General features: G+C 41.6%; 2 protein-coding genes across 2 annotated transcripts; one reads left to right on the forward strand and one right to left on the reverse strand.

Moving 5' to 3' along the window:
* The first annotated feature begins 740 nt into the window (after positions 1-740).
* On the forward strand, positions 741-3,282 carry LOC133392184 (uncharacterized). The gene is made up of 3 exons (XM_061651405.1): positions 741-1,815; positions 2,194-2,434; positions 2,523-3,282. Exons 1-3 carry the CDS (start codon positions 1,783-1,785, stop codon positions 3,152-3,154), a joined length of 906 nt encoding a protein of 301 aa, XP_061507389.1. The 5' UTR covers positions 741-1,782; the 3' UTR covers positions 3,155-3,282.
* Positions 3,283-3,473: 191 nt separating this feature from the next.
* On the reverse strand, positions 3,474-7,610 carry LOC133393115 (uncharacterized). Its single transcript, XM_061656578.1, has 3 exons — positions 7,435-7,610; positions 7,057-7,364; positions 3,474-6,993 (listed from the first exon to the last, which is right to left on the reverse strand). The coding sequence occupies exons 2-3, from the start codon at positions 7,232-7,234 to the stop codon at positions 6,215-6,217; spliced, it is 957 nt and encodes a 318-aa protein (XP_061512562.1). The 5' UTR covers positions 7,235-7,364; positions 7,435-7,610; the 3' UTR covers positions 3,474-6,214.
* Between the last annotated feature and the right edge of the window lie 18,431 nt (positions 7,611-26,041).

Here is a 26,041-nt window from a genome sequence, read left to right on the forward strand (position 1 = left end):
CCGTATGTGTGGAAGGACAATGGAGGAGCCGCTATAATGACGAGCTATACGAGATGTACGGCGACCTCACTGTCGTACAGCGTATAAAGCTCGCCAGGCTCCGGTGGGCTGGCCATGTTGTACGCATGGAAACGGACGACCCAGCCCGTAAAGTCTTTTTAGGCCGTCCACAAGGACAGAGGAGGCGTGGTAGGCCCAAATTGAGGTGGCAAGATGGCGTGGAGGCGTCCGCCATTAAGGCCGGGATAACGGACTGGCAGACGAAGGCGCGAGACCGTGAGCGGTTTCGGACACTCCTGAGGCAGGCCAAGACCGCAAAGCGGTTGTAGCGCCGGATAAGGTCGAAGGAAGAACTCGCAAAGTCCAAAATATATTTTTAAAGAATGTTTAATCGAAAAAATGGGTAGATAAATTATATGAACAAATTTAATAAATGTAAACAAAGTTTGAATCCTGGGGACCTTATGTCAAGTGACTAATTGTCAAAATGCACTAGAGTCCACCACCTGATATTTTTAAATCCACCTTGGTCTGACGCACCAACACATCCAAACCTTCGACAGCGTGCTCAGGCGAGGGGTATGAGGCGGAGCCAGGGACGGGCAGCTCGACGAGCTGCTCGACAAATTTGCCGTTGGAGGGAAAAAGATGGCATGATAAAATTCTCCGAACGGCATGATTTCTTACGTCGCTTTGTGCAGCGGGTAGTTTGTATCGCATATAGCGCGTAGCCACGGAGCTTAAAAAATGTTGAAAATTTGAAACTTTGTCAAAATTGCTTGTCAACTGCAAAAAAGAGCTTTTCTCGTGGCCGCACCAAAAACATACACAAGAGCGATAAAAAGCTCCAACATCTGAATATTATCGATATTTTGTTTAAGAAGTACTAAATAGGTACATCCCAAGCGCCACAGATTAAGCTTAAACGACTGGAAAATTGAATATCCATAGAAAAAAAATGAAAGCTCTACAGCTTCATTGGTTTGGTCAATAGATGGCGTATTAAAACTGATTATTATATTGCTATCCTTTTCTTGCAATGTGTTTCGACAAGTTTCTTCTTATCATGACCTATATAGCCTTCTAACTTTCCGAGCAAAAATCTATATGAATGGTCGTGTGGTCAGATACACGGGTATCAACACCAACGACCATTACTCAAATCTCACTTGCTTCAGTGCTGGTGGTTTCCGTTGGAGTTTAGTATTTAAACAATCGTATCGCCGTTCTAGTTCTAGCGATGCATAACTTCAATGCGAAACCATACAACAGTACAGAGGAAATGAGAAAGCTCTCCTCCAAGCGATGAAGCTCAACTGGTTAGGGTATCCCACCAACAGAGAGCGCCACCAGCTTTTTTGCTATTTTTAGAATGCATGAGTCGTTTGCCGTCTGCTAAACGAAGTCTTTCTATATTCCGTTTAGGTAGAGAACTTGAGTCGTTTAGAAGCCGTTTAGTGGTCGTTTAGTGGATTTGTGGCACTTGGGATCCCACCAACAGAGAGCGCCACCAGCTTTTTCGCTATTTTTAGAATGCATGAGTCGTTTGCCGTCTGCTAAACGAAGTCTTTCTATATTCCGTTTAGGTAGAGAACTTGAGTCGTTTAGAAGCCGTTTAGTGGTCGTTTAGTGGATTTGTGGCACTTGGGTTTAGAATGATCGGTTTAGAAATAAAGCATTTCAAATAACTTTTTTTATTATTTTAGCTGCCAACTTCTTCGTATACAAGCATCGACCATACGGTCAACAACAAAGAACAATACGTGTCCTCTTGCTCTTACAATGAAGCGGCACTTTTACATCGAATTCCTAATGGTACGTTTTAACTTACGCTTAAGCTTTAAAGCTTGCATTTGATGTGTTGTGACAACTGCGTTTGTTTACGTTGGCGAAACCCCACAACTTCTATTGATCGTGCGAATTTATAGGGTTCTGCGACAAAGGTCGACGGAGGGATACAGTGCACTCCATTTTGCAACGACGGTTGTGATGGCGGTGGGGAGAAAAGGGATAAATAGCCCCGAAATACGCGCCCTCGATCTCTTTGTACGCCACAACACCAGAAGAAAGGAATAAAGACTAAATTTGTGATTTTTCTTCCCAGTAAATATCTACATTTTCTCCTATTCTTTTGGAATTTCGCTACAGATGTTAATAACAAATACAACATATATTTTTGTATTTACATTTCAGTACCAAATCTTAGAATTACTCCAGTGGTTCTGCAATCTGATGCAGTTCTACCGAATAAACCTATCGTATAACATGCAAGTTTTATTACATTTTTTTATATTTTCAGTGCCACAAATTGCTGTAGAATCTAATTACCAGCTACGACAACAAACAACGACGCAAACAAACATCACTGTGCCTGAAGTACAACATGTTATACCGACGTCACCAACCGATTGTTTCAACAACACAGCGACTACTAGTAATATTTTAGATATAGATTGTAAGATTGTAATTTAGATATAGTAAATTGTAAATTAATTTCTTAACATAAGCTTTTATGTTTTCAGCACACCTAATACAGGCTAGTCCGGTAGATGAGGTACAATATTTAAAGGGGCAAATAGAAATTTACAAAGAGCAGGTTAAAGATTTGAGGGGTGAAGTAACATTTTTAAAAGGAGTTATACAAAATAAGCTGGACAGAATTTTGAACAGCACAGCCCGACAAAGGGAATCCTTTGAAGAGTTGGTGCTTGTTAGTCGCCCTAGGGAAGGGCTTCTTCCAAGAACTGATTTTGATTTTACACCTATAGATACAGAAGAAAAATTACAAAATTTTAACGAGCAGCTTGGCATAGATCCAAACTATAAAAAAGAAATCTTGCGTTATTTGCAAAGGCAAATATCACGTGCTGACGTAGACAACCGTATGCACGATTTAATATATTGTTTATTTACTAAACCATTTTTTGCAAGATTCACATGGTCTGGCGTAAGTAGGAATGGAGCACAAAAAATAGCACTTAAAGTGTACATACATATTTTTAAATTATTTCATATCATTGGGGGGAATGCGCATATGCTGCCTTCAGCAGTATATGTTGCAGATTTTTTAAAAAACAACATCAAACACTCAGGGACACGTATACATTTATCCGAAACTACTAAAACATCTTCTCACAAAAAAAGAACACTTTAGTTTTTGCCATTATGGAATTAGTTTAAGTTTTATGAATTATTGCAAATGTTCCTTATGTGGTAAAATGTCTAGTTTTATGTAATAAAATTGTCGAATTCTTTTATGAAGTAAACCAAAAAGTTTTTTTATTCAAGCTATATTTTCTTTGAGGGTAAAGTGAGTAACATACATTCTTAGAAAACGAAGCGGAAAATAATTAAGTGCCGAACACGTTAAAGGTTTTTTGTTATACTTTAGCTGTTGCCAAAAAAATAGTCTGTTTATTCCGCCGGTTCGTTTACGATAATGCCAGAATTTGTCTTTCGAGACCGTTTTATCGTTTTTCACCTAGCTTTTTCTCCCTTTTTTCCTATCTCTTTTTCTCCTAAACAATTCCTAACGCTAAAGTCGACAGTTCGTTGGAACCCTTCTATCATGCTGTTGTAAGGTTCCAACAATGTCCCCCCAAGTGTGGCACAGTTGATTCTACCTGGCGTTTCACTTCAACTGTCGCCTCACTTCCTTTGTGGACCTGTCATATTACGTTCGCGTGTGTTGTTGTCATTCGCCGATTACATGTGGTTTTTCAGATCCGATTGTTTTCACCTCAACGTTTTCACAAAATACACGCGTATATTGTGCTTTTATTGGTAGACGGTGCATCGTTGATAACCCTAAATCACACCGCCGCTGTCATTTCCTCCCCGCTAGGCGTTATTGTTCGTCCGGCTTAGTTAAGTATATGTACCTTCCACTCACTGCTACAGCTAAAACGAAATTATTTTAGTTTTAGATTTAACAACATTTCATACCATGGGGTGGACTGGAGCTTCTTATCATTTCATGTTTGCGTTTGTTGGCTCCGGTCCACATGCAGGAATTCCGAGCTTCCTCCAGAGACGACACATACTAGCACAGAAGCTAAAATAACATCGCTCGCTACCTGCTCTGATTGAACCATTTGCGGATCCGTTGCGTTACAGTAAGCCGGATGCGCCGCTTCGCCTGCTTCGCTTGTACAAGCTGCTAAATTTGGGACTGAATCCGAAGTAGCTGGCTCGCCTCTGAATTCACTGCTATACTGCTCGATCTAATGTAGCTTCTTCTGTTGAGGAATAAGTTCCTTTGTGCCACCGGATTGCACCGGGATGGTAGCCAAGCCGGTATCACTAAGCAGACCATCAACCAGCTCAAACGTCCATCGATCAACACCTTCGATAAGATTGTCCTTGTTTTCATCCAATAAAAGCATATTGGTCGAGACATCATCGTCATACACCCGTCCCCGATGCTAGCCATTTGTAAAGACTGTGTGGGGAGCCTTGAGTGTTAAGTGCATTTCAAGTGTACCGGAGACTGGTGCTTATTTTTCCTCGTGCGTGATACGTGTGCGGAATGTGCTTTTTTTCTCCGGTGTGAGTTATACCTCGAGCGTGTCACGTTCCGAATTTCACATTCGTGGTCAGTGGCATAATCGGTGTGCAACATGTGTTGCGATTGTGTTGCGTTCTCCAGATGAATCGCACTTCCTAGAGTGTTCGCTTCTCTAAGATGCTGCATGTGTATTGTGCAGGCCGACATCGTTTGGCTGTGTTGTGTTGCACAGCTCTGGGTAGTGTGCGTGTCATCATCAGGAAGTTCATGACCCTCGGTCGACGAAAGGCCATTTTGCTTTGCTGTGGTCTGCCTCGAATGATGCTTTATGCCGCGAAGCCACAATTCTAATTCTGTTTCGAATTCTACCGGTGTGCCTCGGTCCGCGAAACTGTTATGAACGTTTTCATCATCGACTTTCCGCAGCTTGCGCTGACGCAGATATCTCTTCTGTCGTCGTCTTTCGTACGTAGATCTCATCCCTTCCGTCCCGACCAGTGATCTTTGCGTTCCGTGTCTATGTAACTCACCCGCCTTACTTTGCACCTGTTTGTGAGGACTCGTGTCTCCTGCTTCAGAGATGCTCCTCAAAGTGGCTACTTCCGACGTGATGAGTTTGCGACGATGTAAGGTTCCCGCCTTACTCTGCACCCGCTCATAAGGCATCCAATTTCGATTTGTTGAAATGCACCTTCTGGGGGTGACTACTTCCGACGAGATGGCAGCTTCGCGCAATGTTCCCGTGTGAAATGCTCCGCTAGGGACGATGGAGACGTACTCGCGTTCCATCTTTGGACTCGTCTTTCGGTAGCTGGTTCCACCCTTCGCATACGACGCGTACTCAGCCTTCCTTTCACTCGTCACTTGCAACACGGTTTATCTTTACGCGAATAGAAACACACGCGCGACTTACTTCGATTTTGATCTACGAAACGATTTTTGACTCTATAGTTGATCTATTTTTTTGGAATGTTAGAAAACGAAGCGGAAAATAATTAAGTGCCGAACACGTTAAAGGTTTTTTGTTATACTTAGCTGTTGCCAAAAAATTAGTCTGTTTATTCCGCCGGTTCGTTTACGATAATGCCAGAATTTGTCTTTCGAGACCGTTTTATCGTTTTTCACCCAGCTTTTTCTCCCTTTTTTCCTATCTCTTTTTCTCCTAAACAATTCCTAACGCTAAAGTCGACAGTTCGTTGGAACCCTTCTATCATGCTGTTGTAAGGTTCCATTGTTGGAACCTTATAACAGTAGTTTAGGATGGTTCCAACGATCTGTCAATATTATCGTTAGGAAGAGAGAAAAGAGGAAAATAGAGAAGGGAAAGAGAGAGAATATGCAACAAAATAGCATAAAAAGGGCTCGAAAGACAATCCGCGGGATTATTACCAAATAACCAGCGGAATAAAGAGACCAATTTTTTGGCAACATCTTACGATTAAAACTAAAACTATCGAAGTGTTCGGCATTAAATTATTTTTCCGCTTCGTTTTCTAACACACATAATATTTTTATATTAATGTGTGCAAAAGAGGAACAAAAATGACTTCTTCGTTGCGTTTTGTAGGTATTGCTACAAATTTACACCTTATTTGATCTAGTGAAATGTCCTCAACGATATCAGAAAGAGAATCTGTATATCCCTTAAAAACAAACAATTCGCTTGATGCGAATGGTTTCTCAAATGCCAGCTCTTTTATATTCAGCTTATTGCTTTTGACTGACATTTTTCCTCCTTCTCCCGGTTCTGAGGATGCTGAGTGAAACTTCATTATGCTGTTGTCTATCGTAAGAAACCAACAGTTTTTTTACGTTATTTTGCAGTACAAAGCTTTTCCGAACATGAACAGATGTCTTTTTCCCTTTGACGATTATCGAAGGATAGCTAATGTTGGAATCTTTCGGCATATCAAACTCTTCCAACTCCGATATTCTCTTGATAACTTGTTCTAGACTCTTCCATCCACTGCGAAGTAAGCGCTTCAAGAAATGCAATTTTGCCTCGAATGGGTATGTTGAAATGGCCGAAAAAGAACGAAAACGTTTCACTTCTTCATATACGTGTTGCAAATTGTGGATGTTGATGCTCATATATTGTTCGTCGTATACTATGGGAAAATCGGTAACAAATTTATCCAGTAGTTGTCCAGCTAGCGCCCATTTTTCTTCATAAGCTTGCGATGAAAGCAGTGTCACCCCACAAAACAAGAGAATAAAATGTTCGTACACGTTTTCTGGAAGATGATCTTTTAACACCACTATAGCTGGATCTCCCACAATGATATGCAGTATTATGTCTAATTGCACCAAGTTCAAAAGTGGAGTTGAAGAAGTACGGTGTCCAGGATAATCGTCTTCTTCGAAACCTTTGTGAGTTCTTAGGGGTGCGTTGATGCCAGGAAACGTCATGGTCTTTGACTTCTTGTTATAAACACCTTTCGCAGTGCATTTCAAACATGAAGCGTAACCGGTATGACCTTTAACGCCTAAAAAAAAATAGAGAAAAAATATATTTTATGGTTTCAAAAACTATGACTAGAAAAACTTACCTTTTATAAAGGCCCTAGCAGGAGTATCAGCAACGATGGCCTCCAACTTTATGGTGATATGCGAACCTTTGATTGTGATTCCATTATCATGGAGGAGGTTCAATTCATTCACTAAAGGATTAAGATACTCCTCGACGCTCTCGGGTTTTTTTAAACCACAAAATATAGCAGCTATCATTACCAGTGCTTCCGGTAGTTCTTTTATTTTAAATAAAATTGGCCAGAATTGAGTGCTGCTACTGTTATGCAATGGCAACCCATCTATAGACACCGTCAATGTGAAATGCGATGATAAAGGCTTTTTAAATCTGAAAAAATAAGAATGAAACAATATATTAGATTTTGTTAAAGATTCTAAAAATAGCAAAGCACACATACCGGAAATAATTTAGCAATGCATTTGCAATACCGCGATACCAATATTGTCCGCCACCAATATCTTTTTTTCAGATGAAGGATTTCGTTTTGTTCTGAGTAAAGTTTTTGCTGAAGCAGGAACTTTTATGTTGGCTTTCTTGAACAACTTTAACATCATATTCACAGACCGGTGCGTTGAGTTATTGGTCAAAGCCCAATACCGAAGGCCATCAATTATAGACATGTTGTTGAACTCATTTTCATCATCTTCCTTGCTGTTATCGGAAAAACTTTCGTCTGCGTCGATGTAATCTTCAGTTTCATCCGTTTCTTCTGTTTCCGTTTCCGTTTCTGTGTCTATGTTTTTCTCTTCGATATCGGTATGCTCAATTGTTATGTTGGCTGGTGATTCGTGTAGTTCTATAAACATAAAAATGGTTTTGTATTGCATGTTTGGCCTTCTTTATATTTTGCTTCATAGCATATCATTATTACAGGGTTTACCAGTCCAGTAAACAACTGTCCACTTGTTTATAACAATAGTAGTTTTGAATAGACACCGCTGTCTACCACTTGCTCACACGTCAGATGGTGTAAGCTACTCTGTCCAATTCAATAACACAATTTTCGCCTTCGATTGCACAACGGTTGGATTCGGCACGGTTTCTTGTGGTTGTTGTATAATTAACAAAATTAATGTTTTGATTTATTGAAATGTATGGTTTATACTGCATATTTCTTGAATAAAAGAAACGTGTTTGAAAATGTTTTGTTTTTGCAAAATTTGTCAAAACAAAACAAACTGTGCCGAATCTGACAGTTGCTTATCGAAGGCGAAAATTGTGTTATTGAAATGGACAGAGTAGCTTACACCATCTGACGTGTGAGCAAGTGGTAGACAGCGGTGTCTATTCAAAACGACTATTGTTATAAACAAGTGGACAGTTGTTTATTATGCTGGTAAACCCTGTATGTTATCTTTATACAATAACTTTTAACTTACCTTCTTCACGACTCGGTCCTGCGTCCTTTTCATCATTTTCGTTAATATCTAACCGCAAACGCTTTGCAGCACGACGATAAAATCTGCCACTGTCACGATCACGTTTAAGGTTAGACATGTTGAAAAAAAAATATTTTCAGTTTGGAAATGAATATATGAAGTCAATGCAAATGCTTGAAATCCAAGCAAGCAAATCGAAATTTACAAATACATTCATATTAATGTGTAGGAATGTAAGAACGAAGATCGCGCAAATATTGACAGTTATATAAACACACATACATTCTTATTGCATCGAGCGGACGTCGCGAGTATTGAATCATACGAGAGAGCTATTCTGCTGCCGCACACAAGAGTAAAAAAGAGAGGTATAGAAGATGAAGCGAGAACATGAAATCGGGAGAGTATATTTTAACGCTCGCGAATGAGTGCAAGCAGGTGCGGTATAGAAGATAAAGCAAGACAGCCCAGTTTTTGTTCAAGCTTGGTCCAAAATGTTTCCTTGGGAAATAGAACCAGACAAAGCGTTGCTCAACACCCTTCTCACAATTACCAGAATAGAATGTTCGCTCCAACCGATCCCCCGCAATTCCACGCAGAGGAATTACAGTGTACCGATAACCAAATTTCTTTTCCCGTCGCTCACCCACACAGCGAACCGTAATAAATAAGAACTATTTACCCTACATCACGGTTACACACAGAGGAATAGAATTGAAATTGTTGGTGGACACGGGTTCTAATAAGAATTATATTTCTCCTACGAAGGCAGAGCTATTTGTGAAAAAATCCTGCAATCCGTTATGTGTTCATAATGTGAACGGCATTCACCACGTAACACAGTTTGTATCATTTTCACTGTTTGAAAATGGTAAACAAGCATATTTTTTTATCTTTAATTTCCATACCTATTTGATGGTTTAATAAGATATGAAACGTTACAGGAATTAGACGCAGAAATTTTTTGTTCAACCAATACACTCAAAATTGAAAATAGAATTATTAGCATGTACAGGAAGTACCCTGACACTCATACTCTAGCGATTAATGGTAATGAAGAAGTTATGTGTGAAATCATTACTTCTATCCCAAAAGGAGATTTCTACATTGACTATTATGTTTACCTTACTGGTGAAATAGTATTACTTCCAGGCATTTATCATTCCAGCGAATATAAATCTCAGGTTGTATTAAAAATATTACCAGCAGTTTAGCATATTTAAACCCACAAGAAAAACTTAATGTAGAGCTGAATAATTTTGAGATAATTAAACCTTCACAGGTCAATGCTATGGTCAAATTGAAATCTTTGACTGATAAGGTTAATTTGGCACATTTGAATAAGGAAGAACAATCGAAGTTAAAAGAACTTTTGAATGAGTTCCACGATATTTTCTATAACGAGGGCGATAAATTAAGCTTCACGAACGCAATTAAACATAAAATTACCACCACAGATGAACTGCCTGTTTACAGTAAATCGTATCGCTATCCATATTGCCATAAACAGGAAATTCAGGATCAAATTCAAGAACTGTTAAAACAAGGAATAATTCAACCATCCAACAGTCCATGGTCTTCTCCAATATGGATTGTGCCAAACAAAAGTGCGGTGAATGACATTCCCAAATGGCGCCTTGTAATTGATTACAGGAAATTAAATGCAAAAACTGTTGAAGATAGATATACGATTCCCAATATCAATGAAATTCTGTACAAACTTGGGCGTTCAAATTATTTTTCCACATTGGATCTCGCCGCAGGCTATCACCAAATTGAAATAGATAAAAATGATATTTCTAAAACAGCGTTTTCTGTAGATCACGGACATTACGAATTTTTAAGAATGCCATTTGGGCTTCGTAATGCACCATCTACTTTCCAACGTGTAATGGACAATATTTTGAGGAAACACATCGGCAAAATATGCTTGGTTTACATGGATGATATTATCATCTATTCCACAAGTTTTACGGAACATATTCAAAATATTAGAAAAGTTTTCATTTGTATGAGGGAATATCACATGAAAATTCAACTACTAAAAAGCCAATTTTTGCAAAAGGAGGTCTCATTCTTAGGGCATATTGTTACAGCAGAGGGTTTTAGACCGAACCCTGATAAAATAGAAGCTGTTAAACGATGGCCGATCCCCTCAACGGAAAAAGAATTAAAAGGTTTCTTTGGTGCAATAGGGTATTATAGGAAATTCATAAAAGATTTTGCACGAATCGCTAAGCCATTGACGAATTGTTTAAGAAAGGGCGAGGCTATAGTGCATTCCAAGGAATTCATCGAAGCATTTGAAAAATGCAAAAGCATCCTAACATGCGGCACGATTTTGCAACGACCCGATTTTTCACGACAATTTATCCTCACTACCGATGCCTCTAATCACTCCATAGGAGCGGTATTATCTCAAGGGGCAATAGGTAATGACAAACCTGTTGCATATGCATCGCGTACACTATCAAAATCAGAAGAAAATTTTTCAAGCATCGAGAAGGAGTTATTAGCAATTGTGTGGAGTTGTAGCTATTTTCGACCATATCTGTTTTGTAGAAACTTCATTTTATACACGGATCATCAGCCATTGACGTATGGACTAAATCTAAAAACTCCAAATAGTAAATTGATTAGATGGCGACTTGCCTTGGAGGAATACGATTACGACATTAAATATAGAGCTGGAAAGCAAAATGTTGTAGCTGACGCTTTGTCATGCATAGAAGTGAACGTGAACGAAAACAATCTCTCGACGGACGCTACCATTCACTCTGCCAACACTGACGATAGCGAATTCATTCCTATGACCCTACTTCCAGTTAACCATTTTTCCAATCAAATTATCCTTCGCATTTCCTCGACTGAAACTCATACAACAGAACTCGTGTACCGTAGAACACAGAGAAGAACCATAAGCAAGACACAGTTTACAGAAGAACAAGTTATTTAAATTTTCCAAAACTCCATGGATTTAAAGAAAGTGAATTGTATCCATTGCCCCACAATGCTCATACCCACGTTACAAAATGTTTATAAGCAGTACTTTAATCAATGTAGATCATTTAAGATAAAAATTGCTCAAAACATGCAAGAAGATGTTAAGGAAGCTCATGAACAAGACATAGTAATAGAAAAAATCTACAATGAGGCACACAGAGGGATTTGGGAGAATCTAAAAGCAATTCAGAGAAAATATTACTTTCCACACATGAAGCATAAGCTTAAAAAATTTATAAAGCTATGCGAGACTTGTAAGACCGCTAAATATGAGCGTAAGCCTTATGACTCCGGAAGACTCCAGTAAGACTCCAGTGCCTAATAAACCTGTGGAAATTATGCACATCGACATATTCATAGCACAACCTGACAGGTTTCTAACAGCAGTCGACAAATTTTCCAAATACGCCGTTACTATCCCACTTAAATCTAGAAGCATACCCGACGTCAAAAAAAAAATGTTAAAAATTATTAGCGCTTACGGAAGACCACAAATGATAGTGAGTGATAATGAACCGTCATTGAAATCCATCGAAATAAGGGGGCTATTACAAGATCTAGGCATACAAATGTATTTCACCCCAACGAATAACAGTGAAACTAATGGAATTGTCGAAAGGTTTCACTCAACTTTAGCTCAACTTTCAAAATAGCATGCACGCTCTACAATGAAACAATTCATACATCGACAAATCTAAAACCACGTGAGATATTTTTTGGCATCAAAGATAATAAGGAAAGACCAATAGAAATTGAGGAAATTATTGAAAAACGAGATAAATTGTACGACGAGGTCGCTTTTCAATTAAAGGAGGTACAACGGAAAACCTTAGAACAAGGAAACCAGAAACGTGAAAATCCGCCTACTTTAGAAAAGATTCAAGTTGTATATCATAGAACTCAAGGAATCAAGCACAAAAAAAGAAATGTATTTCAAGAAACAAAAGTACAAACAAACAACCAAAAAACCTTCGTTGATAGTAATGGCAGGAAGTTGCATAAATCTAAAATGAAGCGAAATATCTAATCGGGACGATTAGAACTTCAAGGGGGAGCAGTTACGAATACCAATACAATATTGCGTTACGAACACCACTGTATTAATAATAATGATAGTTTGGTAGTAATAGTTAAATCAGGATGCCTAGGTAGTTGTAAGGAATAAGTTTAGCGACGGATAATTGTAGAATAAAGCAGATTGGATTTAGACATCGAGCAAGCAAGTTGATCTTTCCTCCGACTCATAACTTGTATAGGGTAAACGTACCTATAGTGGTGCTAGTACTAATAGTGGTGGTATTGTACTAAAATGCGTCTCATACGATAAATTAACAGTAGTTAAGTTGTTTATGATAGTGTGAAATGTTCTCTAGCCTTTTACAAAGGATTTAACAATGAAATGAGGCCATTCCGTTTCTTAGTGACCGAAAAATCCATTATTTTGTAAAAGGTATCAACATTTTTCCAAAATCCTTAGGATTTCATAACGATGCTCATATTTTTGTTAACGTTCTAAATGACCACATAACAACGCAATTATTAGTTTTCTAACATAATTGTTATCAAATGATATTGTTTTATTCAAATTCATTGGCTTTTGACCATATTTACGTATTTTTAAGCGTTTTTTTACGATAGTGCCATTATAGGTACACCAAAAAGGCATGTTCCTATAGTGGTCCTAGTTCTAAATTCAATAAAAATAGGTAATTTTAGATTTCATTCGACGACATTTTTGACATGTCGTACTGTTTTCATTAAAATAAGCAACAAAAATGAGTTTTCTGTAAGTAATTTACTACTAAGTAATGTAAGTAATAACTATCAAAGAGGATTCCGAAACGGAAAATCAACCACTGATCAGATCTTCACCATGCGGCAGATCTTGGAGAAGATGGCTGAATACAGAAACGACACATACCATCTCTTCATAGATTTCAAAGCCGCATACGATAGCATAGCCAGGGTAAAACTGTACGACGCTATGAGCTCATTTGGAATCCCGGCCAAACTGATAAGGCTAGTTAGAATGACTATGACCAACGTCACATGCCAGGTGAGGGTGGATGGAAAACTCTCAGGACCTTTTGCTACCACCAAGGGTCTGCGCCAGGGGGACGGGCTTGCCTGTCTCCTATTCAACTTGGCGCTAGAGAGGGCCATCCGCGACTCGAGGGTGGAGACTACGGGAACCATCTTCTATAAGTCAACCCAGATCCTGGCATACGCTGATGATATAGACATCATTGGTCTGCGGCTCTCCTATGTAGCAGAAGCCTACCAAGGGATTGAGCAGGCGGCAGAGAACCTCGGATTGCAGATAAACGAGGCAAAGACCAAACTGATGGTGGCAACATCAGCGGACCTACCAATAAATAATCCAAATCTACGTAGGCGTGATGTACAGATAGGTGAACGCACTTTTGAAGTCGTCCCAGAATTCACCTATCTTGGGTCAAAGGTCAGCAACGACAACAGTATGGAAGTTGAGTTGCGCGCAAGGATGCTGGCTGCCAACCGGTCATTCTACAGCCTGAAAAAGCAGTTCACCTCAAAGAACCTGTCGCGACGGACGAAGCTGGGACTATATAGTACCTATATAGTACCAGTACTCACATACGCCTCTGAGACATGGACACTGTCCAAATCTGACGAAGCCCTCTTAGCCGCGTTCGAGAGGAAGATGCTCAGAAGGATACTTGGCCCCGTATGTGTGGAAGGACAATGGAGGAGCCGCTATAATGACGAGCTATACGAGATGTACGGCGACCTCACTGTCGTACAGCGTATTAAGCTCGCCAGGCTCCGGTGGGCTGGCCATGTTGTACGCATGGAAACGGACGACCCAGCCCGTAAAGTCTTTTTAGGCCGTCCACAAGGACAGAGGAGGCGTGGTAGGCCCAAATTGAGGTGGCAAGATGGCGTGGAGGCGTCCGCCATTAAGGCCGGGATAACGGACTGGCAGACGAAGGCGCGAGACCGTGAGCGGTTTCGGACACTCCTGAGGCAGGCCAAGACCGCAAAGCGGTTGTAGCGCCGGATAAGTAAGTAAGTAAGTAAGTAATTTACCAAACAAAGGCCAAAATTCGCTAAATTGGCTGAGTGAAAAATCGACTTTAAATCAAGCAAACTCTGCTGGGTATGAGTTGACGACAGGTGTTATTCAGTACTTTAGTCAATATTTTCATCAACCAAATTCATACATTTTTTACGATCACATTATGAAAGAAATCATTATTATGACAGTAATCCTTGCTATTCACACGAAAACAGCTTCAAAACTAAGTTATATTGATATTATACACTGTTTTGAGGCATCTTTGTTTACCACCACTATAGGAACACAATACGACGACTATAGGAACCATACCACCATTATAGGTACAACGAAGCAATCACAAAAATGTATATTTTTTCGTAAATTTGATGTGTTTCATGGTAAAAATGGTTGTGATTGCGAAGATAAGACATATTCCAACAGTTATGTGTTAAAATATTCAGAAATTGTCCTTCCTGACACTTTAAATCCATTAAAATATATCCGTACCTCCACAAAGTGCACCACTATTGGTACATTTACCCTACATATATGTACAGCGCCTACCACAACAATATGGACAGTCGTTTTTCGCGATTTGTGGAAAATCCATAAGAGATAGACGAAAATAGCGAACGTATGAGTTGTGCAGAAAACTATTTCACATCTTCGTACATTTTTTTCAAATTTTTAAAACACGTTTTTACACGACTTGTGACGAAAAAACAAATTTTTGGTCGTACCATAACTACAAAGACACTTCGAAAACAGGTTTAATGCGCTAACTAACGCATTTAAAAATCGTTCAAAAATAGAAATAAGATATTTTACAAAGGTTTTAAAGAAATCCATTTTTGAACGATTTTTCAAAAGTGTTTTTATAACTTATTTTAAGGTTTTAGATGTTTTATAAGAGTAATTATTAAAATATATTTTTTTCGAGTATCAAAAACATTCAGAAACAATTTTTTTTCGCCTGTAATGATTGTTTTGAAAATGCAAACCAAAGTATGTAAAAAGTTTTTCAAAAAATATTTTGAAATTGCCATGAGAACCTTATTAATTTTGTGAACAACGGTTCAAAACTGATCCGACCTAACAAAAGCGACACAAAAAGCTCAACAACGATTTTTTAGCAGAATATAAGTATTTGCTGCTGTTACATACATAGTAAAGGAATGTAAACCTAGCCCGATTTTTTTCCTCCCTCCACCCACTTCACCATTGATGTTCTCTTAGGCCGCTACAAAGTCGCCGGTAGCCGTCTGCTTGTAAAGGGTAGTCGTGAATTTGTTAGGTAGTTTATGAGCCTAAATAAGGAGTGGCTGAATTAGTGATGTGGTATTTACATGTATTAGATAAGTTTTTGAAAGCCGGTAAGAATATGTGCAAAAAGTAATACTCTAGGCCCATTGCAATAGAATATCGTGTTCGTCTGCACTTCCTCCAAAACATTTACGGGCGCCTATATATATATATAGGGGGTGGGGGGGGGGGGGGGGAATCCCCCTCCTATAAACAGATGGTTAAAACTCTGATTATGGCTCCGTATGACGGAAAACATAGGAGAATATATCCCATAAAACCTACTAAAAGAAGAAGAAGTGTATATGTGCCATGCTCAAATGAGGTTACGAAAAACAGATTAGATGAATTTGTAAGAGAAGGACAGCTTTATAATGATGAGTTATTAAACGCTATAGATGGAGCAAACCAGTGAAGATATGGAGCTTTCTTACTTTGCTTCTTCTTCTTCTTCTTGAGCAAAACAACCGTAGTCGGTCAAGGCCTGTCTGAACCATTAGGCTTGGCTTTCAGTGACTCATTGATTTACCCATAGCATTGAGCATCAAATTGAGATCTCTAAGATTTTTATAGACAGCAAAAATAAATCTTATAAAGTATGTTGTTGCGAACGCAACTTGTCGGCTCCTCGACAACCGTAACTACCGTTTCAATAACGACGCGATTATACTTGTGCTATTTTACAATTCGTTTATTCACAAAACTTCACAAGCTTTAAGCGGGGTTTAAAAAAACGCGGTATTCCTTGCACGGTATAAAACGTAGAGAGCTAACGTGACCTACGCGCGTTCCTCTTATAACTTTTTTCCCGCGATGGCCATCGGGCCATCGCTACATCGCGATCATTGCCCTTTTTCCCCGATCTTCGAGAATGTCGACTGTCACTTTGGCGCTCAAGATCCTAACCCCAACACAACCCTGACAGCCGTTTGTTTACCTAATTGGTATGACAACCGTTTGTTTACCTAACTCGTATAATCACGCGGTTCGTCGGCACGGTTACAAATGTAACATTCTCCCCACCGGTATGCTACTTTAGTGGCCTACCTTCGTTGTGCCGACATCCAAAAGCGCAATATTTACAGCTGGTCGCTCAAACAATCCGCTCATCGTTTGCACCGTCACGCGCCGCACCTGATTGTCGCTCGTACGACACACCCTGACGATTCGTCCCTTTGGCCAGCAGTTTCTCGGGTTGTTTCCATCCGCAATCAACACCAGATCCCCCTCTTCTAATGGTTTCGTCGGCTGGTACCACTTGGTCCGTCTTGTCAGCGTCGGTAGGTATTCGTTCACCCATCTTTTCCAGAATATATCTGCGAATTGTTGTGCTGCTTTCCAGGACCTACGTACGGATGGGATGGAATCATCAAGCGGGAGCGGTGGCTTGCTTCCATTCGAGCTACCTAAAATAAAGTGATTAGGCGTTAATGGGGAATCAGCCTCGTCTTCAACCGGTACGTCTGTCAACGGTCTTGAATTCACGATCAACTCCACTTCACTCAATCTAGCACGGAGCAGCTCGTCGGTAGGGTTATGAGGAAGATCAAAGGACGAAAGCGTCTTCTTTACGGACTGGATAAGTCTTTCCCATGACCCTCCAAAGTGGGGTGATGCTGGAGGGTTGAACACGTATTTCGTCCCTGGTTGCACGAATTCTGCCATCAGCCGGTCCGAATCGACTAGTGCAGATGCTTCTTTAAGCTCACGCGATGCGCCTACGAAATTGGTGCCCCGATCACTCACAAACTCCAGTGGCGTGCCCTTCCTGGCGACGAAATTGCGAATCGCAAATATGCACGAGTCAGTAGATAGACTGCTCGCAATCTCAATGTGTATGCCCCTGGTGGTAAGGCAAGTGAACATCACTCCCCACCGTTTTTCGGTTCTCCTGCCCACCGCGACTATCATTGGTCCAAAATAGTCAATGCCAGTGTAGGAGAAAGGTTGTTGATAGGCCGCCAATCGTTGATACGGGAGGTTTCCCATCGCAGGATTCTGAGGTTTAGCACGACGAACCTTGCAGTACTGCTGCGTCTCACTCGGCTGTAAGCTGCTTTTAGTCGCGAGAGATGGTACTTCAGCCTTATCTCGTTTATTGCAGTTTGGTGATTCGCGTGTCGGTATCTTTCGTGGTACCAACTGATCAACAGATCGGTCACATAGTGTGAACTTGGGATGATAATGGGTCTTTTAGCGTCATAGCCAACCCACACGCATTGATCGATCCTTCCCTTTATGGATGTTTTTGCAGCTCACGGTCGTTCAACGATCGAATGTCATCCGCATATTCATCACGTTGGACTTGCCGGTAAATTGCATGTTCTGCACCTTGCAATTCTTCTTGCGTTAGTGCTCCCGTTCGCCTGGCTTCTCTGGATGTTCCTGAGCGGGAGTTGTGTATAAAGCGGTAAACGTACGCAACCGCTCTTAGGAGTCTCTTCCACTTAGAAAAACGAGTGAAATTTACTACCGGTTCGTTAAACGTGTGGTGTAGTAGATGGCGACGCACTTCTTCTTCCGTTTCGCGTAGCTGCACCGTCGTATCCGGCCACTCGCTGGATGGTTTCCACAGAAAGCCGGGTCTACGGTACCATCTACTATGTGGGCTGAGATCGGGTAATTTCTGCCATTTCGTACCCTCATCAGCTACATTGGCCTTGGTGGATATCCAATTCCAATCAGCAGCTTTGGTCGTTTCGACGAGTTCGCTTACCCGTACCGCAACAAATTGACTATATCGTCGATGGTCTGCATTTATCCAGCACATTACAGTCTTGGAATCGGTCCAAAATACTTCTCGCGCAATGTGTAGACGATGTAAGGCTTTTTTTTGCGCTTGCCAGGCGTGCGCCTAATACTGCAGCCTGTAGCTCCAACCGCGGTATGGACGTAAATGTTAACGGGGCAACCTTTGTCTTCGAGCCCACCAACGCACACTCCATCACTCCATTTTCTTCAAACCTAAAATAGGCTATAGCAGCCATCCCGTTTTCGCTGGCATCACAGAAAACATGCAGTCCTATGCTTGAGCCTTAATCCATTGTGACTTGTCGGTAACATCTAGGGATGTTAACTGCATGTATGCTAGGTAATACCGATAGCCAGACACGCCACTTATCAAGTAGAGTGCCCGTAACTTCTTCGTCCCATGTTACCTTAGCGCGCCAAACTTCTTGCAGTAGTATCTTTAAATACATTAACAGATGGCCGATTAATCCCATGGGGTCGTATATTGACATGAGGATGCGCAATATTTCCCTTTTCGTGGGTGCTCTTCCGTCGAGCAATGATTGTGGATCGTGTCGTGCAGAGATTTTATAGGTGAACGTATCCGTCTCCGTGTTCCACCACATACCAAGCACCTTTTCCGTTGCCATTACCATTTCGATTGGCCTTTCAAAGCTCTCGGAATCATTCCCTTTCATCACCGTCTTCACCCGTGTGGAATTAGATAGCCAGTTGCGGATCTCGAACCCGCCCTGTGAATGTACAAAATGAACATCACGTGCTAGTCTAATGGCTCCTTCTTCAGACTCCACGCTGGCGAGCATGTCATCCACATAGTGCTCGTATTTGATACATTCAACTGCTCGAAGGTTTATGTTCTTCACGTAGTGTGCAGTGCTTGGCGAACATGCGGCGCCAAACGTCATCACACTTAGTACGTACTGCTGTGGGGTGCTGTCGATCTTGCCATCGTTCCAGAAAAACATCTGGCTGCGCTGGTCTCGCTCGTTCATACAGACCTGAAAAAAACATTTCGCGTATGTCTCCGGTCACCGCAATTTTATTCTCGCGGAATTTGTACAGTACGGTTAAGAGTCCCACGAGCTGGTCCGGTCCAGTAAGTAAAACAGAGTTTAGACTGACTCCATTCACTTTCGCAGCAGCATCAAACATCAATATCATATCAATCAATATCAATATCAATATCAATCAAACATCAATATCATAAACCAAATGTTCGTGATCGGCCCTACGTTGTGATATTTTGTGTTAAAGTGCAGTGAAAAATGCTCAGGGTTTAAAGGTGACCGTTTGGCGTACGCGTCAGTATATTCCGAATCCTTTAACGACCAATACATACAAAACAGAAACTGTCAAATATACGTACAGGCCGATAAAAACGCAATTACGTAAAACGCAGTTGAAATATTTCAATTACACGGACTATGGGTAACCGTAACACACATTCCTAAACAATCAATATCAATATCAACCGTACTCTGGATCCAAGAATGTTAAGCGCGCGTTCTTCATCATCGGAACGCAGCTGTTTCGTCGAATGATAGACTCCAAGCGACTCAAAAGAGAAGTATTTCCTCAACGCTAGATCCATCTCACTATCTTTTTTTTTCATTGCAGGGACAAATATGCACGTTCATGGACTTAACCCTCTTCGTATTCACCTCTGTCGATGTGAATTTATACGGACCATATACCACCCAACCGAGTCGTGTTTTCGATGCGGCTGGCTCGTCCGCCATTCCCTCAACGGTTTTCAGTGTTTGGCTCAAGAAACAGTTATCAATTCCAATCAGTATTCTGGCGGAAGCATTATGATACGATGGTAATGGTATCCCTTTGAGATGATCGTATTTGACGGCTAACTGCGACGGTGATACTGACTGCTTACTCAACCCGAGAGTACGCACTGTGTGTACGGCACGCATATTGTACACACCTGGGGCCCCTTCACCAGATATTTTCACGGATATCTCAACAGACTCATCCTCAACTCGGCTCTGATTCCCGGTCCACGAAATGCACAAGGGGCGAGGTTTGCCGCTGATGCCCAACTCTTTCAATAGATTGTGCTCCATGAAGGTGGCCGAAGATCCGTCATCTAGAAGCGCCATCGTATCTACCTGTGTACCGTTTCCATGCAACGTAACCTGAACGTACTTAAACATAACACCTCCGGGCGGAACAGAGTGTACGTTGCATTTAGCGTTGTCAGGACATCCTTCCTGACGGATGCTGGGTACCGAATTGTTGCTCGGCGAGTGCAACAACCGATGATGTCGGCGCTCACATTTATTTACCCCACACAATGTATCGATGGTACAAGAACCGGAATGTTTACGAAGACACGTTCGGTAAAGGCCCTCTCGCTTAATAAGGGTCCAACGAGCGTTAACACTCATAGCAAGAAGCTTACTGCAGTTGGACAGATTTGCGCAACTCTCCTGACACGCAACACAACGCTTGATATTGCACTCAGTCATCGATGGTTTGGGTGCTGTATTTACGGCCGGTTCTGTGGAATGAATATTTTGGTGAGCGTACTTACGGTCGTTCTGACGAGTGCTACCGTCATGTTTCACCTCCTTACGACCGCTAGTATGTTTCACTCCCCGGCTGGCAGCGCGGACTAACTCCTTCATCCATTCGTTGAATGTCGCCATCGTGACGCGTGTGCAGCTGTTCTGGTAGTAATACCAGTTTAGTCTCACATAAGTCGGCAGCTTGTCGACGAGCTCCTCTAGAAGTGGTCCTCCATCGAAGTAGCTGTGCAGACCGGAACCCGTAATCGATGCACAGAAGTTCCGTACTGCTACACCATAATTCACCAGCGCTTCGAAATTGTCATCCTTCGGGGGCGGCATGCGTCTTATGTTGGCCATCAATGTGTTCGCCACTATCTCCGGACGGCCATAACACTCTTTCAGGATCTCGATGGCCTCTGGAATGCTTTCAGGATACAGTAAGCAGTTGCCAACGGCTTCTCGCGCTTTCCCCTTCAAGCATGCTTGTAGCCGCAACATGTTCTCGCCATTCGTGTAGCCACATATCGCGGTAGAGTGCTCATAATTCGATATGAACACCATCCACTCTTTGGGGTCGCCTGCGAATGCTGGGAGCTCCTTACTCGTGCACTTCCGCGCCGAGATTTGGCTTTGGTTAAACGACGGAAAAACAGTCGTGTTATAGTGCATGGGTCGATGCGTCGTTTCTACAGGATGCACGGGAACAAATCTAACTGATGGCCTATACGGTTCTTCATGCTGTCTCGGAATGCTCGTAGAAGGGCGTATTGATTCCTCCAGCAACCGTTTCTTCTCGGCCATTCGACGTTGCTCGCATCGTTCAACGACAAGCAGTCTCTATTCAAGCAGCTGTTGTTCACACTGTTTATCGATTCTTTTCAATTCATCCTCGATCGCAGTAGACCTCGCTTCGGGAATCCTTACGGGTGAATGCATGGGAGGCACTTCAACAGCGTAAGGCGGGAGAAAGTGGTTTTGTGGACGCATCGGCCTGTTAGCGGGGGCTTGAGTACGAGTCTCAGGCTGACGCTGATCCACTTCCCCCACACGATCAGTATCACGTAACCACTGATCTATGTCCTTTTCCTTCACGGCAATCAATGACGACGTTTCTACCATAACGTCAGCTATTTCGCGTTCGATTGCTCTCAGCTCGCGCTTGGCTTCGCGAGCTCTCGTAACCAACTCGTCCAGGGTCTCGTTTCGCGTAGCTGACGCCCTCGAGGATTGCCTCGATGATGCCCGTCCAGCTTCCAATGGCCTAATTGTAGAGTTGGCCACTGGGTCTGTGCTGTTCCTGCCGTATCCACGGATGCTGCTTGGCCTGTTCACGGAGGAGGGAAGCGGCTCCAGTCCTTCGCGAAGAGGCTCTCCTTGATGCGGGATCGGTGTACGGGACATTCTCCAAGCTTCACTTTGCACACGCGACACTGTAACGATGCCTTACCGTTGGCAATTTGATTACACGACGTATTCACGAACTATGCGCGTTTTTTAAAAAATGTTGCGAACGCAACTTTTCGGCTCCTCGACAACCGTAACTACCGTTTCAATAACGACGCGATTATACTTGTGCTATTTTACAATTCGTTTATTCATAAAACTCCACAAGCTTTAAGCGGGGTTTTAAAAAACGCGGTATTCCTTGCACGGTATAAAACGTAGAGAGCTAACGTGACCTACGCGCGTTCCTCTTATAACTTTTTTCCCGCGATGGCCGTCGGGCCATCGCTACATCGCGAGCATTGCCCTTTTTCCCCGATCTTCGAGAATGTCGACTGTCACTTTGGCGCTCAAGATCCTAACCCCAACACAACCCTGACAGCCGTTTGTTTACCTAATTGGTATGACAACCGTTTGTTTACCTAACTCGTATAATCACGCGGTTCGTCGGCACGGTTACAAATGTAACATATGTCGTAAGTTGAATACGCGTTTAACCAAAGCGTTTTATATGATAAATTAGGATGAATAGGATCTGATAAAACATGGTCGAAAATAACTTCGTTATAAATTGATGCATGAAAAAGAAAATTGATTACTGTGAAAATATATTTAAACAAGTTTGAGTGGCTGCACAACCAAATGCTTACCTGAATATCTAATGAAATTATGGTTTACAAGTAGGTTTACTGAACCCGTCAATTTGACGAAAAATTTAAACTTTGAAGTGAAGTACAAAAAATACTTTTTGTTTAACCTTGATTTTTCTCTTCTTATTCTTTGGCAGAACAACCGCTGTCGGTCAAGGCCTGCCTGTACCCACTTAGTGAAGTGAGCTTGGCTTTTAGTGACTTATTGTTACCATAGCAGGATAGTCAATCCAACGTATGGGGGCACGGTCTATTCGGGACTTGAACCCATGATGGGCATGTTGTTATGTCGTACGAGTTGACGACTGTACCACCAGACCGGCCCAACCTTGATTTTTACTTTTCGTAAATTCATCATAACATACTATGATTTTGTAGCATAAGTTTTATTTTCATAACTTTCAAAGATTTTCAAATACATGTGTGTTATAACTATCTCTACGGAACGCGTTAAATTGACGGATGGGTTTATTACATTTAATTTATTTAGTTAAATTGTAACATTTTTCAATAAAATTAAATTTATTAATGAAAGAGAACTACCCTACTGTCGTGATTTTCGCTCATTTTTACAATTTTATTTTTTCCGTTTGCACTTGCCGATCTTTCCTCTACGCAATTAATCACAAGACTGCCTGAACTCCTCATGTCAGATTCTGCATGCTGCGCTTTTTTGTTTTCGCTCGCTTCTCTCTCAGTCTCTTTCCTTTTGTTTGGTCTCTCTCTCTCTTTCTCTCCGTCTTTCGCCTTATTTCAAATTTCTATGCGCTGCCCGTTAGGTAATACAGTTTCCTCCCGTCTCCTATTTTCTGACCTTTCCGCGACGCTTGGATATTTAATTCCTGCTATACACCTCTCAACTCCTACATCTTTCCCCTTTCCTACTCTTCAAGTGTTTGCTTAAAAACTATGTTTTAAAAAAAAGTGAATGGTATCTTAAGGAACTTATATAAATAGTAAAAATATCACTTTTGACGTTATACGCAATTTAATTCTAGAAATAAACGATCTCCTAACCTATGTGGTGTTGTACATAACTGAATCCTTGAATCTATCTGGTATCCGCACGAGCCTTTTTGGTCTGTCTAGTTCTATAACCTCCTTATCTGTATCTTGTATTGGTATAGAAGGCGTAAGCGATTGTTCTTCCTCCGAGTCACGATGAGAGAAGTGCTTGAATCGATCTACCTTCAGCTTAACGTCGTTAACATGCCTTGCTATCTTTACGCCTGTATCACTAACGAGAACTACTTTTGCTCCATTCCTATCAAGGACGGTATACTCTTCGCTGGTGAACGTTGGATCTGTCTTTGTTCTTTGTGGGATAGCCACCACGACGCGATCACCTGCACTGATGTGTCTCTCTCTTGCGCCTCGGTGTTCGTCGGCGAATTGTTCGCTGACCAGTTTTGCTGCCGCGTCATCTTCGCGTACCGTTACTCGGTCCAATGCTTCCTTAGTGTCCCATAAACAAGGGAAAGTTCCTCTGTAGCGCCAGCCCACTAGAAGCTCGAATGGGGTGACGCCTAGCCGAGAATGATGCCGTCGTGTGTTATGCACGTGTATGTATTCGTTCATCGCTGATCTCCAATTTCTTCCCTCTTGTTTCGCCGCCGCCATCGCCTTAATTATGCCTTGGTTCTGTCTCTCGATGGACCCATTTGACTGAGCGCTCAAGGGAATGGATTTTCGAATTTTCACCTCTTTATCTTCCCAGCATCCTATAAATTCTGTGCTCTGAAATGGTGGTCCGTTATCACTCTGGATGATCAAAGGTAAACCCCAGACTGAAAAGAGCTTAAATAAGGCAGAATTAGTATTCTTGGCATCTGTTGATCTCATTTCCGAAATTTGCAAGTAACGGGAATATGTGTCGACAACTAACAAGAATTCCCCTGTCCCACAGCCTTGAAGAGACAAGTCAATCTGCAGAGTTTCCCAGGGTCCGTCCGGTAGCTCGCGACTTGCTAATGATATAGGCGGGTTCTTTCTTTAAATTGAAATACATGTTTCGCAGCTATTAACAAAATTAACTGCTTCTTTTGCCATGTTAGGCCACCAAAAAACTCTCTTAATATTCGTTTTGTTGCTCCACATCCTATGTGACCCCGATGAGCGGCCTCGAGAGCTGTTTGGCGAAGAGCGGAAGGTAGCACGACTAAATCATTTTTGAATACCAACGGACCTAGAACTCTCAGGTTTATTGCCTCTGACTCGTATCGTATGAGTTTTTTTTTGCCATTTTCCAATGCGAATCCCCGATCTTACTCCGGAAAGTTCTTCGTCCTTCTCTGAAGCCTCTTGGATTTCGGCCCACGAGATACTCATACTTCCCGCTTCCAGTGAGTACAGAACGTGTTTATCGTTACTTTCGTCGAGTGGGTCGTCTATCTGTGATCTGTGAATTAATCTAGACAATGCGTCGGCAACGTTGCAATGTCCAGGAACTCGATCTATTTTAAACTTTTTTTTTCGTCCTCGTCTTCTTTCTCCCAGTAAAAGCAATCTGCTTTAGCCAGAGATCTTAGCCTTGTAGTTTTATCTGCTCTGTTGGGAATGAACCGTTCGGTAAAGTTCATCAACCCTAAAAAGCTTTTACCTCCGCAATCGTTTCAGATCTGCGTGCGTTTTCTATAGCTTTCTTTTTGTCGTCTTCGACCTTCCACCCGTCACCAGATAGGTTGAAATCCAAAAAATTAACAGCCTTTGTCCCAAATATGCATTTAGTGGTGTTAAGCTGGACGTTGTGATCACTCAGACGCTGGAGAACTTTTTGCAGATTCTCGTCGTGATCCTCTTTACTCTTTCCGTACACTAATATATCGTCCAGATAATTGATGGTTCCCTTGCATCCTTCCAATACGATAATTTCGAGTATCTCTTGAAAAATATCCGGAGAGTTGCAAAGGCCAAA

Source organism: Anopheles gambiae, chromosome X (assembly GCF_943734735.2).
Source record: "Anopheles gambiae chromosome X, idAnoGambNW_F1_1, whole genome shotgun sequence".
NCBI lineage: Eukaryota > Metazoa > Arthropoda > Insecta > Diptera > Culicidae > Anopheles > Anopheles gambiae.

Excerpts from the sequence above, each read along its gene's own strand:
- LOC133392184 (XM_061651405.1), top strand. The coding sequence starts at position 1,783 with ATGAAGCGGCACTTTTACATCGAATTCCTAATG. Across the intron at positions 1,816-2,193 it reads TTTACATCGAATTCCTAATG|TACCAAATCTTAGAATTACT; the intron begins GTACGTTTTAAC and ends TTTACATTTCAG. Across the intron at positions 2,435-2,522 it reads CAACAACACAGCGACTACTA|CACACCTAATACAGGCTAGT; the intron begins GTAATATTTTAG and ends TTATGTTTTCAG.
- LOC133393115 (XM_061656578.1), bottom strand. The coding sequence starts at position 7,234 with ATGATAGCTGCTATATTTTGTGGTTTAAAAAAACCCGAGAGCGTCGAG. Across the intron at positions 6,994-7,056 it reads TGCTAGGGCCTTTATAAAAG|GCGTTAAAGGTCATACCGGT; the intron begins GTAAGTTTTTCT and ends ATTTTTTTTTAG.